We start from the raw sequence: 17,089 nt of genomic DNA, 5'->3' as shown, positions 1-17,089 counted from the left end.
TTATTTATTTGTTTGTCAGAGAGAGAGAGAGAGCACAAGCAGGGGGAGCGGCAGGCAGAGGGAGAAGCAGGCTCCCTGCTGAGCAAGGAGCCCAACGCGGGGCTCCATCCCAGGACCCTGGGATCATGACCTGAGCCGAAGGCAGACGCTTAACTGGCTGAGCCACCCAGGCGCCCCTATTTATAATAATTTTAAATGACATTTTAGATGAATGGTTAATGATATGGGAAAATATTCATGATAAAGGAAAAAATACTTGAACAATTTTCTGAGATTAAGAGTTGCCCACCCAGCTGAATGATTAGTCTAATCATCTTCTACTCATTTTTAAAATCCAGTCTAAAAATGATTAAAAGTAGTCCCAACCAAGAAATCTTCAAATTGGCTTGTTTATAGATCTGTTAGAGCAGTCTTAAAACAGTAACCTATACTTAAAAGTCTTAAAAGTCTTAAAAGATGGAGAAGTCACTTAGACATTAGGATTCCTTCCACCCTGTTTTTTGTTTTTTAATATAGGTAATATGTTTATTTATTTATTTTTTTAAAATAAGCTCTACACCCAATGTGGGGCTTAACCTCATGACCCAGAGATCAAGAGCTGTAGGCTCTACTGACTGAGCCAGCCTGGCGCCCCTCCCTCTACCCTGCTTTTTAAAAAATTTACAAATATTGATGGGGAGAACATTAACGTGAAGATTAGTTATCTGTGGTTTTCTCTATGGTTTATAAATGCTCTTTTATGTGTATTATGATTTTTTAAATCAGAAAAAAGCCCTATTTTTCAAAGTTAAAAAAAATATTCAAATATCTAAAAGTATCTTAGATTCTAATGATCACTTTACATTCATCAAAGACACTACTGGAAGTTATATTAGTTATGTTGCTTGGTTTCACTTAAGAGAAAGGGAACGGGTATTCTCAGCTAGACCTAGATATTGCCAACAACTGGCCTGGCAGTCCCAGTTCCAGGTAGGGCTTGGTATTCCGTTGAGCATAAACAAACTCATAGAACATTAACACCAGATAAGGCTACTTTGTGACTAAAACATGAACCTTGTCCAAAAGGGCTACAGAGTCAAAAGGGGCACATTAAAAAAATAATAATAAAATTATCCACTGAAATTGACCAGTTCATGCTGCCAAGAAATATATTTGAAGAGAAAATTTGCTTAAGTCAATGGCTTTCAAACCTTTTTGAACTAGATCCACATGAAGAAATACGTCTTATGTTGGGATCCAGTACATATATACATGTGTAAATCTAAAACAGAAATTTCATGAAACAAGTCACCTTTACTACATGTGACTCTATTTTCTTTTTATTCTGTTTCGTTTTTAATTAAGTTGGTCACTATTCACTAAGTTGTTTTTCAGCTCTCAGTTTGAAGAGCACTGTTACACTAGGTCTTGAATATATGCTGAATCCTATTAATTGAGATGGGATTTGACTTAATTCAATTAAGAGAAATGAAAACTGTTTTTTGTCCATTCTTTTTTTTTTTTTTAATTTATTTGACAGAGAGAGACATAGCGAGAGCAGGAACACAAGCAGGGGGAGTGGGAGAGGGAGAAGCAGGCTTCCCGCTGAGCAGGGAGCCCGATGTGGGACTTGATCCCAGACCCTGGGATCATGACCTGAGCCGAAGGCAGACGCTTAACGACTGAGCCACCCAGGCGCCCTTTCGTCCATTCATTTATCAACAATTATTGAGTCAGGCCCTGTTAGGACTCCTGAGGTATAGCAATTAACAAAACAAAGTCCCCCACTCATAGAGTTTACATTATAGGGCTCTGCGGCCATGGATATTTAAATTTAAATTAATTAAAATTAAATAGAAGTACATACTCAGTTCCATTGCCACACTAGCCACATTTCAGGTACTCAATAGCCACTTGTGGCCTAGAGGCTACTGTATTAGAGCTGATACAGAACATTTCCATTATCAAAGTAATGCTCTTTTTTTTTTTTTTAAGTCAAAGTCTTTTTTTTTTTTAAGATTTTATTTATTTATTTGAGAGACAGAATGAGATAGAGAGAGAGAGCATGAGAGGGGGGAGGGTCAGAGCTCGGAGAAGCAGACTCTCCGCCGAGCAGGAAGCCTGATGCGGGACTCGATCCCGGGACTCCAGGATCATGACCTGAGCCAAAGGCAGTCGCTTAACCAACTGAGCCACCCAGGCGCCCCTAAAGTAATGCTCTTTTGAACAGTTCTGCTCTAAAGGAAAGAAATTTGCCTTGTAACTTAACTAAAGTAATGATTTGTTAGCAGAGTATGAGAAGTCTGGGTAAAAGGAGCAAGAGAATTCATTAACAGATCTCAGAATGAAGGGATTCAGACCATGTACCAGAAATAGTCCAGCTGGACTGGTTCATTCCTAAATCACCTTCTGTCACCATCATAAACCACATTCTAACCTCCCTGCCCAATTCCCTCTTTAAGTACATTTTCTGCAACTTGACTGTCTACACTATACGTAACCAATTAGGAATTCCTCATTCTACATTAATGATATTGTTTTGCAAATCAATCTCATATATAGGAGTTTGGTAAATACTAATCAATTTCCCTGAACCTGACCCCCAGTGAGTAAAGGTGAAAAACGTCCAAGCTGAGAACCAGACCTTTTGCACTGTGAGTACAGCAAGGACTACTAGCTGCCTACAATCTTCCTTAAGAACAAAATCCTGATTTTTAGGGTGGCAGTCAACCAGTGTCCATGAGCTGGAAGACTAGTTTGCAGCCTTCACTGCAACTGGATGAATCCATGTAATTGTTCAGTGGGATTGTAGCCAGGGCACTGGGGTACAAGAGCACCTGGCCCTGGGGGTTCCAAACAGTCCAGGTTCGGCCATTCGCCACTGATAAAATCCGGAGGCAGAGAGATGAGTGGTGGTGAAAACAAGGAAGTTTATTTCAGTGACGCAGACGCTGGGAAGACAGAGGACTACGGTCTCAAAGACGGTCTCCAAAGCGCTGAAAATACTTGCAGGTATATATAAGGAAAATGTGGGCCAAAGGTGGGTGGGTAAGTGCAGATGGGCAGTGAAGGTCAAATCCATCCTCTTGGAGTCAATCAAGGGTGGTGTCTCGCTAACTCAGGGCAGTCCTTATTGCTTGAGGGGGTAGTTTTGATTCTTATCAGGGGATGCTTAGCCTTCAGGCTCTTCCACCTGAGTGGAGACAAACTGGGAAGACGAACCCAACTAGAAAAGTTTGAGGTCAAAATGGAGGCCGACAAAGTCCTCTTTTAGGACTTCTAGAATTGCTCCCTAGGAGGGAAACACACGCTAGAATGTACCTCTTTTGTCCTTCCCCTTTTCTTGCAGCCTGCAACGTGGATGTGATGGTTGGAGTTCCAGCCTCTACTACAGACCATATAGGTGGTGAAGAAAGGAAAATCCTAGGCCCTGATGCCCATGAAGCTACCACGTAAGTCTGGACTGCATATCCCTGAGTTTTATTTATATGAGAGAATGAATAAACCTGTTTAAGCTATTGTAGTCAATCCCAAAGTGATAAAAGGGGGAACTCTTCTGAGGTACTTTTCTCATGTGAGGGCCTGTGTGCAGAGGCCAGAAGACATTGTCTTTTAGACCTCTTTAATTCCAAGAGATACCAAGTCATATTCAGCTGTAAAATTTAGGACAATCCTAGATTTTGTTAGAAAACACTGAATAAGTAAGAAATAAAATGTTATAAAAAAAATTTCAGCAGCGCCTGGGTGACTCAGTCAGTTAAGCATCCGACTTTTGATCTCAGCTCAGGTCTTAATCTCAGGGTTATGAGTTCAAGCCCCGCACTGGGTTCCACCCTGGGCATGAAGCCTAGTTAAAAAAAAAAAAAATTCAAATGATGCCAAAGTAAGAGCTAATTAGCTGAAGACCAAATCCTTTCGATTTTGTCAGTGGCTTGCAATTAGTAACTTTCCCTATTTGCATTGCTGGTGCTCTAAGTAGGTATTTTCAAGATACAGCACAAATTTTTTTAAAAAATTCATTCATTCATTCATTCATTCATTAAGTGAGTGAGTGAGTAAAGTGATAGAAATTTATTAAGTGAAGATACAGAAAAAGCTCTCAAGAGTGAGAGGGGTCCTGACAGGGTTGCTCCAGCACAAATTTTTTATTTATTTTTATTTTTTTTAAACATTTTATTTATTTATTTATTCATTTGAGAGAGCGAGAATGAGAGAGAGAGAGCACACATGAGAGGGGGGAGGGTCAGAGGGAGAAGCAGACTCCCTGCTCAGCAGGGACCCCGATGCGGGACTCGATCCCGGGACTCCAGGATCATGACCTGAGCCGAAGGCAGTCGCTTAACCAACTAAGCCACCCAGGCGCCCCTATTTTTATTTTTTTTTTAAAGATTTTTATTTAATTGACTAAGACAGAAAGCACAAGCAGGGGGAAACAGTAGAGGGAGCGAGAAAAGCAGACTCCCCTCTGAGCAAGGAGCCCATGATCTCAGGACCCTGGGATCATGACCTGAGCTGAAGGCAGATGCCTAACCAACTGAGCCACCCCTCCCCGCCCCCCCCACACAAATTTTTTAGATGACAGGGTGGAGCTTACAAAATATCTTGAAGTTCAAATCAGATTTTCCTAAGATTTTCTTTTTTAGGATTTCTAGTTTCTGAATTACCATGAGCTATTAAACATGAACCCGAGATAGAAATCTCTTGATGCAACTCAAATTCTTTTAGTGAACAATTAGTGTTGTGATTAAACAGAAGAACGTCTTTAATACAACACATATCCACTAAATCCCTAAATATTTCCAAATAACGTAACTAGAGGATTAATGGAATAGTTTCAGGAATGTTTTGCAAAGTAATAAAATGTGGGGAAAAAAAAAGTAGTAAGATTTGGAAAGAATTATGCATCCAAATTCAACCAATATTTATTAACAACCTACTGAGGACACCAGACATTTTTTCATTGCCTTATTTAATATCCCCAAAACCTTTTAACTCACAAAAATTCCGTTTTATGCTTAGGCTTAGGGAGCCTGGCTTTCCCAAGGTTAAAGGACCAGTAACAGACAAAGCCAAGATTTAACCTAGGGTCCTTTGACTCTTAACTTCAGTACTTTTTTTCACTATGGCTTTTATAAAACTTGAAAAAGTTTTTAATTGAACATAAAACTAGAGAAGAGTGGAGAGAGTTTAGGGATATGATATCAGCAAATGGAAATATTTCTAAAAAATTTGAAAATGTTGGGGCGCCTGGGTGGCTCAGTCGTTAAGCGTCTGCCTTCGGCTCAGGTCATGATCCCAGGGTCCTGGGATGGAGCCCCTCATCGGGCTCCCTGCTCAGCAGGGAGCCTGCTTCTCCCTCTCCCACTCCCCCTGCTTGTGTTCCCTCTCTCGCTGTGTCTCTGTCAAATAAATAAAATCTTAAAAAAAAAAAAATTGAAAATATTAAAGCTAAGGAAAATAATTGAAGATCTTCCTGGGATAACCTGTTCCACTCATATATCCCAGAAATAATCAAGAGGTTTGAGAGATCCTTCACAGACATTCTGTCAGAAGATGTCCATTTGTTTTCAAATTCCCTTCATGCCATATTTTAGCTTCCTCCCAGTTACCGGGGGTCCTCTAGGGTGTCCGGTGCAGCCCGGGACGACATCTTTTTGGGAGCGTACTATTTCCTGGCTCTTTTCCATTTTGACTTCTCCATCATCTCAATTCAGTTTTGTGCTCGGCTCTTTCCCAAGTTGCTTTCTCTTACTGTGCAGAATGCTTCGTTATTAGATTTAGAAAAAAACAAAAATGTTGGATGTATTATAATTGCCTGATTCTTAAGAACAAAAATTTATGTGAGGATAGGACTGGTTTTAACTTGTTCACGATTGGGAGATCCGTGCAAAACCCGGTGCTAGGGATCCCGCAGAGCATAAAAATATTTGTTGAATGTAACAAGCTCTCCGGTTTCACACAAAAAGGGAAATTGTTTCCTTGAGTGTTTGTTTTGGACCTAATAACTGGGTCTAAAGCCCACATAACATTTAGGCAGGTAGGAAGCTCCCTATTTTTAACTCTCTAGCACTTAGGACATAATTTCATTGTCATCTTAAAGTGACACTATATCCCTTTTTTCAAACAGAGGACATAATTCAAGACCAAGTGCAAAACAGAAGGGAAAGTTCTTCAGCTGTTTGCCTGAGGAATCCGCAAGCTTTCAAATACGGAACTCCAACTGGGAGATGGGAAAGCTGTGCAAACTCCAGAGACACCTTACGTCCTCCCCAAGACCTTGCGCCCCCCACGACTAACCCCAGAGGGCAGCGGCGACCTGTAGCCCGGTCCTCGGACTCAGCTCTGCCCCACGAAAGCGTCCGAAAGCTACAGCTGGGGTAGCGCCTGGGCCAAACGCTAAAAAGTCCTCCGACGCCTCCCGAGAACCCAGAGCGAGGCCAAAAGCCCAGTACCCTACCCTCATCCTTTGTGGACAGCCTCGCGGTCCCCCCAGGCCCCGACCCTCCGTAAACGCGAAGTTGACATTTTTGTTCCCAGAAATGGGTGGTAGCTGCGCGGCGCGAGGCGTAGGGCGGAAGCTTGAAGAGATTTCATCTAAGCCCCACCCAGGCCCAGCACCTCCCAGGGCAGCCCGGCAGGGTAGGGAGGGGGCAGGAAGCCTGCCCCGCTTCCCCCACTCTCCGCACTAGAGGCCCGGGAACCCCTTCCTCCCCCTCTCCACCTACCACCCCGTCGCGAGCACCGCGCAACGCGGCATTGTGTCCCCGAGCCAAGTCCCCGGATGCTCACCTCCCCTCACCGGCCCGCGCCGTGGCTCCTCCCCTCGCGCGGCTTTGCGTGCCACGTCACCGCTTTCGGCGCTTCCGGAGGCGCAGCGGGCGATGACGTAGGGGGACGTGCCCTCTATATGAGGTTGGGGAGCGGCTGAGTCGGCCTTTTCCGCCCGCTCCCCCCTCCCCCCGAGTGCCGCTCCGGCTGCACCGCGCTCGCTCAGAGCTCCCGGCTTCTGCTAAGGTAGTGCCGCCGTTGTCTCTCTCCAGCCGTCGTCATGATCATCTACCGGGACCTCATCAGCCGTGAGTCGTGACTGCACTACCACTACTGCCGCGCGCAGGGGACAGGGGTGCGGGTGGGGGCGGGGAGGAAGGACGCCGCCGCTGTCGTGGGCCTAGGGGACGCTGGCGGCCTTTCCGGGAGCGAGGAAGGGTCGGTGCCTGGGGCACGCCTCGGGGTCTCGAGCGCCCGGGGAGGAGCGGGGGCCGCGTGCGCCTGGCCCGCGCGGGAAATGGCGGCACCGGTTCCAGACCTTCGGGCGCGCCGTGACGGGCGGGTCTGTGTCCCCGAGCAGATGATGAGATGTTCTCTGACATCTACAAGATCCGGGAGATCGCGGACGGGCTGTGCCTGGAGGTGGAGGGGAAGGTGAGTCGGTCGGGCCGCGCGGCGCGGGGGAGGCAAGGCCGGGCAGGCTCGGGTTTCCGCCGCTCCCCCGCCCAAAGTTGTGCAATCCTCTCCGCTGCCTCCTGGCGGAGGAGACGCTCTTTCCGGGCTCGGGTTTTTCTAGAAAAGTGGAGGCGGAGCTGAGCCTGGAAATAGGTCCGCCGCCTTGGCGCCCATCCTCCTCCCGGGCCATCCGGGACAGGTAGGCTCCGGTTAGGGAGCCCCAAGCCCTTCAACGTTTGCTGTACATGTACTTACTTATCATCCCAAAAGCCCACATAGAACCTTTACTTGGATGTAAATGACCCCGTTTTCCTTCCGGTCAACAAAGAATTCTTAACTGAGTTAACGATGTTTCAGGAATTGCAGGCGGCTTGAGTTTTTTCTCCATAACAGTGTTTTAGTGGTTTTGGCAAGAGTCAAAAGTGTTTTGGTGGGAGGATGATGGATATGTGAACTGCTGACAGAAGATTTGGGGGATTCCTTTAGCTAAGGTCAAAAACGTCTGAAACCGAACTATTTTCTTTCTTAATGCAGATGGTCAGTAGGACAGAGGGTAACATTGATGACTCGCTCATTGGTGGAAATGCCTCCGCTGAAGGCCCAGAGGGCGAAGGTACCGAAAGCACAGTAATCACTGGTGTTGATATTGTCATGAACCATCACTTGCAGGAAACCAGCTTCACAAAAGAAGCCTACAAGAAGTACATCAAAGATTACATGAAATCGTAAGTGCTGCTGGCGCCGCCCACCTACTGCCCGCAATCCTGTGGGATTCGGGGATAAGCTGCCTTGGAGGGTCTTTAGCAGCAGGCTTACTTGTGAAAGGCCTTAACCTTTTCTGTTGTGAGCTCACAAGGACAGGTGCTTTTCCATAAATAAACTAACGTGAACATACTGGAGCATGCAGTGTGGTTTTAGCTTTTTAGAAGTGTACTTTGGGAATAACATGAAATCCAAAATTTGAACAGTCTTGAAACTTTGATCCTGTGAGCTAGTAGTTTCTTGATTGTGCCATGTTAATCTGGCCCAGTGACAGCTAGTTGCCCTTTTCAGTGCTTGCTTGTTTTCCTTTGGATTTTTTTTACTGAAAAAATTCGTTTTGCTGAGAACTGAGTACTTTAACCTATTAATAAAATACTGTTTTAGAATCAAAGGGAAACTTGAAGAACAGAGGCCAGAAAGAGTAAAGCCTTTTATGACAGGGGCTGCAGAACAAATCAAGCACATCCTTGCTAATTTCAAAAACTACCAGGTAAATACTGTAAATGTTTGTGTCAAAGATGTGTGCAATTTAGCTGCCAGAGCAACAAATTACTTGATGAATTGTTGGTGTAACCTGGCTGTCTCCTGGGTCTTTTGAGCAGTTTAAATACTTCATAGATTCAATTCCAGTAGCCTAGGCTGTGGAAAGTAGCCTTCCCTGCTCCTAAGTTTGTTTCTAGATCTTGTCTGCTTGATTCCAGAATCTCATCCCTACTCACTTCCCAGAGGACATTTTTCGCTTCTCCCTGTCTAGAATTGCTTGTTAATATCCTAAGTGGTCTTCCAATCTTCTTTTTATTTCCAACTCCAGTGTCTCATTGCCACTGGAGTTCTTTCTACACTTGTTCTGTTGGGGAAACTCAGTGACTTTCCCTTACCTCTACAGGAATAAAGAAAAAACTCATTACAGCCTGGCTCTTTGATTTTCCAACTTTCACATGTCCTCTGGCCATAAAGATAACTTTATCCATATGATGTTCTGTCTTCGTTGTATGTTCCCTATGCTTGATGATGTAAACAGGCTTTTACAGAGTTTGGAATTGTATATGTGGGGTTGAGAGAGTGTGTTTCCAGAAAGTCTAAAGTGTTCTGGATTGCTCTGTACTTACTTTGGTCAATTGTTAGTGTTCTCCTTCGGTGAACAGAAGTTTGGTTAGAATTTTTTTTTTCTCCTGGTGAAAATCTCTTAAATTGTGGTGTTTTGAATCCTCCTTTGATTGTTTTATTGTAGTTTGTTTTGATATGATCTGTATATAACGGTCTAATTCTGGGTATTTGTTTGCTTCCTAAGTTCTTTATTGGTGAAAACATGAATCCAGATGGCATGGTTGCTCTGCTGGACTACCGTGAGGATGGTGTGACCCCATATATGATTTTCTTTAAGGATGGTTTAGAAATGGAGAAATGTGTAAGTATAAGGAAGGGGGTTGAAATCTGTAATGTAAAAATGGAGACCTCTTTGGTGTGATTCCTTGTTTCCTGCCCCTGGGATAGTTAGAATGGGTTTTACAGCAGTCTTTGTAAAATGTAGGTCTAGTTCTTGTTTCTTTTTGGGAGTCTAATAGAGTTGTGTTTCACATGTAAAAGATTTTTATGGGACAGAAAGGGACTTAGAATTTTTATATACAGAAAGTTTTTCTTGTAGGTGGCTTAAATCACTAAGCTGGAGATGAGAAACAGCACCCTGTGTTGATCTTCCCCCCTAGAAATGGTCCTTCTCTTCATATTTTGCCAAGCATACGTGAATGGCATGTATGGCATGTGAAACCTTTTTCATTTTGGTTTACTGATAATTGACAACTGGTCATTGAAAGCCTTGATGTTACTAGCTTTTAGTAAATAAAGTTAGAGGTGGCTGCTTACCCAATATGCAGAATCCTTCAGTAAAATTAAATGAATGTCTACTATGCAAGGAATTTCTGGAGGCAATACAGGAATGAAAGCATTCATTATCCCAGCTTTCAGAGGCTTCCATGTAAATTAGGAGTAAGATCAAGTTAAGGCTACACTAAATAAGATTAGAGGCAACAGTGGACAAAAATGTCTTAGGATGGTACGGATGATTTGCTAAGGGGATTATTCCAGGAATATCTGTGGTTTTTGTTAGTAGAACAAAAGTATATGTAGTATGAGTGGGGCTTGCTTCAGAATGAGATTTCTAGAAAATGTGCTACCCCCGCTTTGGTAAGGATGGTTGTGCATCCACTGATAGACCTTGAACAATTGGCTGTTGTTCTTTTGGTTTGCACTAGGATGCGAGAGAAGAAAATCCCTGCGCTTTCTGTCTGTCTTTGTGGCAGCCCAGATTGAATAGGGGAATACATCTGCAGCATAGAAATGTTAAATATTTTCATACCGGGTAAAAGCGTTAATACAGTCTCTCGTTTTTACAGTAACGAATTCGGCCATGACTTTGGATGTGTCACCTATTGCCGTAACGGGCTGCTCCTCTTCATCCACACGACACCAGGACTTAGACAGATGGGACTGATGGCATCTTGAGCTCTTCATTTGTTTTGACCCTGATTTATTTGGAGCGGAGGCATTGTTTTTAAGAAAAAAAAACATGTCATGTAGGTTGTCTAAAAATAAAATGCATTTAAACTCATATGAGAGAATGCCTCTTAGTTTAACACATACTTAAATCCATCTGGTGTAGTGTCCTGGAGAAGCTAGAGCCTGGTCGTAGACAACTGCTAGAAAGCATAAGACTGCCTGCAGATAACTTCTACCGTGAAAAACTACTTCTGGGACTGGAATATAAAAAACAAGAATCCAAAAGTCGTAATTCTGAGTTCAAGTAAAGGGAAAGACCATGCTCATAGCTGGGCCAACATTTGAAGTGGATTCCTTACACATTTCATCACCTACCAACGGAAGTAGTTAACTCTGGAGGAGATTACCAAAAGAATGAAAAGAGACTAATGACAGTTGGAAGCAAAGTATTGTGTGATCTTATTTGTCATGAGTCAAGTAGAGCCAAGTTCTAGAGAAACCTAGATGTCTCCTGGAATGCTTGTGTCAAACACCCTGGAATGGCTTGTCCTGCCACCTATTTTTGTGACTTCAAGGTGGTGGTTACATTTTTGAATGGTTGGGAGAAAATAGGTTGTGGGATGTGAAAAATATGAAATCTAAATTCATGTCCAGTTTTATTGAGCCCTGCCATGCTCATGTTTTTATGTATTGACTGGCTCTTCACTGTTAAGAGCAGAGTGTGACAGAGACCTTAAGGCCTACAAATCCTAAAACAGCTATGTGGCCCCTCACAAGACAGGTTTGCCTGCCCCTGCTTCCAAAGATGAAGTTCTAGATGGAGTGTGGGCCGAGGAAAATGCTGCTGTTGTGTCCTGTCGTGTCTGAAAGGGCTGTGGGTGTCAGGAGAATAAGAAAAATGCATCCGTTTGACAGACCTGGAGCAGTTCCTGTCTGCTGCTAAGGTTTCCACTAGAGATGCAAGAAAAAAGTGTCCTCGCGCTTTCTCTCTGTCTCATTATGGCAGTCAAGATTGAATGGGGGAGTACACGGAAAAACCAGAAGAATTTCTGCAACTCAGAAATAACCTTGTCAACAATGAAATCTTGTTTTACTCCAAAGTATCTGAAATTTGAGTTTGAGAAGTGTTGCAAAAGGATTTCCCAGACCCTTGCCTTTTGATTAATTCCACTTTTAAAAGCTTAAGGGTTAAAACTAAATAGAAGACAAGCCAGTGAGTCATCTGGTCCTATGACAAGTGAACCCAGGGCGAATCCAGTGATTTGGGAATTTGCCCTAGAGATTTCAGAGTTAATGCTGTGATTCAGAACCTGAGACACTTAAGGTTGATAGTGCCCCCTGGTGATGAGTGGAAGTAAATCCAAATACTGGAAACTAGTCAAGCTGGTGGCAATTTTAAGCATTCTGATCTGACGTTAAAATCGAAAATGTGCTAGTTGCTGGTCTGGGAGGCCACTTGGCCCTCTGAAACATTAGTGGGGAAAGAATTTTGGGGCAGCGGTCAGTACTGTGAACATGACCACCTGATTGTGTGTAAAGTCTTGTACCATCTAACCTGAAACCTGATTGAGCAAGCCGTGGAAAAGACTGGAAGAATAGGAGGTGCAGAGGCTTTGTAGGAAGTGAGTCCAGATCAGTCCAGCCTACGAATGCTTATTTTCAGTCTTTCTGGTTACTCCCAGTTAAGAGTCTAGTTAAGATATTCTGTGCAAGAGTAACCGGTGATGTGCACTTTGTGGGCATGTCATTTTATGTACTTAATTGGTGTTAAACTTGATAAAGTCTTGTTCCTAGTGCCCTTTAAGCCCTAGGCTTTGTTACACGTTTGGACAAAAATTGTAAAAGGACTCTGATGGTGTCTCCGAAGGCCTCTGTAATGTGATTTGAATAGGAAAGCAAATAGGCTATGTGATACCTGGGGGCAGAACAGTCCAGGTAAAGAATAGCAAATACAGAGTCTGAAGTGGAGTGTGTTGACATGTTCTAGAGACAAGGTGGCCGGTTTGCTGGACCCACGATGACAAGAGAAAGGGTTAAGGCATAGAAGAGTATCCAGGAAAAGAAAACCAAGTCACGCAGGAAGGCCATAGGAGGGTTTTGAGCAGAAGGGTGACATGATCTGACCTAATGAACTGTACCCACTTGAGTATTTTACTTGGAAGGAGAGGTCTAAAGATTTAAAGAACTACTGGGAAAATCTCAGTGCATGACATTTGAAGCCAAAACAGTGGGTGAGATCACCTAGAAAGGATAGACTCAGCCCTCTGACTTGGAGCTTGAGATGGTCAGCATGATGACCTGGCAAAGTGATTCAGAGGAACTGTCCCTGAGATAGGAAAATCCTGGGAGTGGTGTGGAAGTCAAATGGACAGTGTTTCAGGATTAGTCTAGATGAGGACCAAGTAGGCGAACTTGATAAGTGTGTGAATAGTAGGGGAAGAAAGCAAGACTACAGTATATAACATATATGTGTTAATATGCTGTCTGTAAGGCTTCTGGTCAACAGTAGGCTATTAAAGTGGGGAGTGGAAAGTTATGTGCAGAGTTCTTACTGTGGGGAGTTTGCAGATAAAGTTAAGAATCATAATGATGGTAGTTTATATTTATCCCACTGAAGTCCTCCAAATCCATCCCTTAGTGCAGCAATGGTATGTCTGATTATAATGCTTGGCAGTCCAAAGCAGGTTTTTTTACTTTTGTGGGGGGCATGTTTTTAACTACTGGAACATTCTAACATACTTTCTGAGAGCTTGTAGATTATGGATTTGTACTATTACACATGGTTTCCTACTACAGCCTGGAAATGGGCATACAGGATTCCTCCGTACACTGGGCTATGCGAACCTCAAGTGGATGTTTTAACAGGAGTCATACAATTCAGTAGAAAAATGTCAACCATGAGCCTAAGGGAAAATTCTTTCCAAAGTAATTACTTGTTCAATGAAGTTCCCTTCAATTACGCCTCCTCCACCCCCTCCAGGATATACTTGACATCTCCCTTTGTTCATATATACATAGTACTGAGCTAGTGGTAAAGCACGAAGCATGGAGATGGGGCAATGCCTTACGGAGTGCTTTTGCATGAATGCATCACAGTTTGAGGTGAAAAATGAGAATTCAGACATCAGGTGACTGACTAGAGGGGTGCTCTGGGGGGAGGGCACAGACCACAATTGGCTAATCAAGAGTGCAGTACTATTAATAGTATTGTAGAACCACTAGACATTCGGTCCTGAGTTTCTAACAGTTTGATGCTGGAAATCTAGTCTTGTACTTGGTGATTTTCTTCGTGTGTAAAGACAGCAGATAAGTTCTAGTTTATTCTCAAACGCTACTTGCACATGACCTCACCTAGAGCATAGGAAAATAAAATCACTCTACCCAGAGTGGTGGAGAGCTGGTAAATCACAGAGAAAGTTAGTACTTTAAGGACAAGTATTCAAAACAGCTATACATGTAATTTCCATTTTCTTAGGTACATTAATTTAGAAGTCTCCCTCAAGAACTGCCAATTTGTCCTGTAAGTCAAATAGCCAAACTAATAGTCACCCTTGGGGGTGGGGGATTGGCAAGTGAAACGAGGAAGATTACTACACAAGAAATTTAAAACGTGAACACCTCTTTTGACTACCTTGAGGTGGAATAATGCGTATCAACAAATGGCAAGTATAAAATCAGAAGCTAAGGAAACTCCCCTCGGTGGCCTGCACTCAGTGTTTCTCCCCATCACTTCCCTAGCATTCCACCCTTCCGAAGTGTACTCTGACAAATCAACGTGATGGCAGTCCACATTGATGGATTTTGTCAAGTGGAGCATGGGCAGGGTGTCCCTACCCTTGGTGACTGCCATCAACCGGCAGGACGGTAAATGCCACCTGCTGGCATCTATTAAAATCAAAAGTGACTAAGCTTTTGAAAACTGGTTAAGTAATGTGCAAACTGTTCCACTCTGTTCTACAGACAAAGGAGGAGGGCTGGGTGTGAATGTGAGAGCAGCTGATTTTAGCATCCCAAGAGCAACGTGAAGGCTTCCTTTTCCAAGGCATTTGCTAAACCCTCTAGTTTATGGGGTTGTGAGAGTTGTGCAAAACTCCCAACTACCATTTAGCTTCCCCTGTCACTAGCCTGTGGTCGTTTTGCGGACTATTTTCTAACCCCTGGGGTTGCCTGCATCTGAAGCCCCTTCCTACACCTGCATTTAACCTGGCAACCCTAACCATGCATGCTTCTGCTCCACAGCCTTTGCCCTGGCTGTTTCCTCAGCCCAGATGCTTTTCCCATGTAGCCACGTGGCTCGCTCTGACAACCAAGTCTGCTCAAAGGCCATCTGGTCAAAATCAGAGCGGCCTTTTCTGACCATGCCATTGAAACCGACACATCCCCCCACCCTCTTATTTGATTTTTTCCTCCATGGCACTTCTCACCATCTAACATACTATGATTTTACTTGCTTACTGCCTTATCATCTGTCTCCATGCAAGCTCCAAGAGGGCTCAGCTTTGAGGCTCAGTGCTGTATCCTGAATCAGTTCAGAATGGTGCCTGGCGCTCAGCACCGAGGTGTGTTGGTCACAGGATTAAAGGAATCGTGGGAGATCCTACACATGCTGCTGAGCTTGACCTGGAGATGCTTCTTTTAAAAAAATATTTCATATCCTAGTCTAAACTGATACATTTAGTGATCACAGCGAGAACATCAGTCCCTTGCCCCACCTCATTCCTGCCAGGCTATTTTTACTCTCCCAAGACACATTCTGCATATTTGCTGTTTCTTTTTCTTTTTTAATCCTTATTTCTAAATAACTTTCTTCAACTATTATTTCTTGTTTTTTTCAGTTTCAGAGTTTAAAAATTACCTTCTGACTTTCTCTATGGAAGATGAAGATTACACTTTCTTGGCGCTGGTAACTCCCATCTCTTCTCTCCCTTGAGCCCTGTCACTTCTCTTTCCGCATCCTCCCATACAGTTATTTCCCAATTTAAGTTAATAATTATGGTATGTCTGTGTATTTTTTCCAAATTGAGCCATATAGTACAATTTCTAATTTTTGTTTTATATTTTGCTGGAGTTAATTCATTCCCTACTGCTTAGTTTCCTAGGTACTCATCATTAATTCATCCCCTAAAATCTAGAAAATATAACAAGTCTCCTAATTCCAATGTGTGGAAGTTTCCCCCACACCAAGCAGCTGGTTGTTCTACAATTTAACTCGATTCTGACACTATCTGGAGACAGCATCAGATTCCACAGGTGAAGGAATCAGTCCTACTGTACTGCGCCCACCTCCCCACCTCAGATGCCAGTCACAAGTCCAGGTTACCTGTGCTTCTAGAAATTGGAGATTCCCACACCCCCTCTTCAAGTTGGATTAATTTGCTAGAGCGGCTCACGGACCTCAGGAAAACATTTTACTTACTAGATGACCAGTTTGCCATGAACGGCTAGGACTCAGGAACAGCCAGATGGAAGAGATGCATAGGGCAAGGTATGGGGAGGGAGTATAGAGCTCCCATACCCTCTCCAAGCTTGTCACCCTCCCAGCATGTAGATATGTTCCCAACCCGGAAGCTCTCCAGAACCTGGAGGCTTCATTACATAAGCCTCATTGACTAAATCATTGACCATTGGTAACTGAACTCAACCTCCAATGCTCTGCCCTTTCCATGGGGTATGGAACTGAAAGTTACAACCCTTTAATCAATCACGTGATTGGTTCCCTTGGCAACCAGCCCCTATATGGTGGGACTTTGCAAAAGTCACTCCATTAACATAAATCAGATGTGGTTGAAAGGAACTTGTTAGGAATACAAAAAACACATTTCATTTTATCTTCGGGAACTATTTCAGGAGCTGGGAACAAAAGAAGCCCTTATAACTCTTATCGCTTAGGAAATTATAAAGGTTTGAAGTGCTAAGTGCTGGGAACCCAGGATAAAGACAAAAATATCTATTTTTTTTTTAAGTTTTATTTATTTAATCTCTACACCCAACATGGGGCTCGAACAAGAGTCAAGAGATCAAGAGTCACATGCTCTTCCAACCGAGCCAGCCAGGTGCACCCCCCCACTTTTTAAAAACACCTATTTCTTATTATGAACCACACATCACAGAAAAAAAACCCAAAAACATACATACTACAGTTCTAAACTCTTGTTTATTAGATTTTCAGATTATACTTTATACACAAAAAACAAAATTATTCTGTTAAATTGCCTTTCAAAGTTTCTAAATCCTTTTAAATTAACTAAGCAATGAGGCCGGTAGACCAAAGTGGCTCTAGCACCTTAGCAGCCGACATAAGCGAAGCGAAACCTACCACCTGTCAATGCCTCAAGGCGAGGAAATCAAACCGTAAGGCCAACCAATCACAAACAACCACCTAGGCTTTCCCAGAGCACGCAACCACCCA

The 17,089-nt window shown here is 43.4% G+C and overlaps 1 protein-coding gene and 2 non-coding genes across 4 annotated transcripts; all 3 read left to right on the top strand.

Annotated features, from left to right (window-relative positions):
• The first annotated feature begins 6,825 nt into the window (after window positions 1-6,825).
• Window positions 6,826-10,792, top strand: TPT1 (tumor protein, translationally-controlled 1). 2 transcript variants are annotated; one of them, XM_021697904.1, is made up of 6 exons: window positions 6,826-7,055; window positions 7,328-7,401; window positions 7,957-8,147; window positions 8,569-8,674; window positions 9,476-9,592; window positions 10,578-10,792. In XM_021697904.1, the coding sequence occupies exons 1-6, from the start codon at window positions 7,028-7,030 to the stop codon at window positions 10,578-10,580; spliced, it is 519 nt and encodes a 172-aa protein (XP_021553579.1). In that variant the 5' UTR covers window positions 6,826-7,027; the 3' UTR covers window positions 10,581-10,792. The 2 variants fall into 2 exon arrangements, with proteins under 2 accessions (XP_021553579.1, XP_044769483.1); XM_044913548.1 differs by having other exon boundaries at window positions 6,873-7,055; window positions 9,476-10,792.
• On the top strand, window positions 10,381-10,510 carry LOC123324485. The gene has a single exon (XR_006539848.1). It is a non-coding gene; the product is annotated as a small nucleolar RNA SNORA31 (small nucleolar RNA).
• A 786-nt stretch (window positions 10,793-11,578) lies between the features above and the next one.
• Window positions 11,579-11,712, top strand: LOC123324486. Its single transcript, XR_006539849.1, has one exon. It is a non-coding gene; the product is annotated as a small nucleolar RNA SNORA31 (small nucleolar RNA).
• Window positions 11,713-17,089: the final 5,377 nt, after the last annotated feature.

Source organism: Neomonachus schauinslandi, chromosome 3 (genome assembly GCF_002201575.2).
Source record: "Neomonachus schauinslandi chromosome 3, ASM220157v2, whole genome shotgun sequence".
Taxonomy (NCBI): Eukaryota; Metazoa; Chordata; class Mammalia; order Carnivora; family Phocidae; genus Neomonachus; species Neomonachus schauinslandi.
Note: the sequence above shows the minus strand (reverse complement) of the source record. Positions and strands in the feature narration are given on the sequence as shown.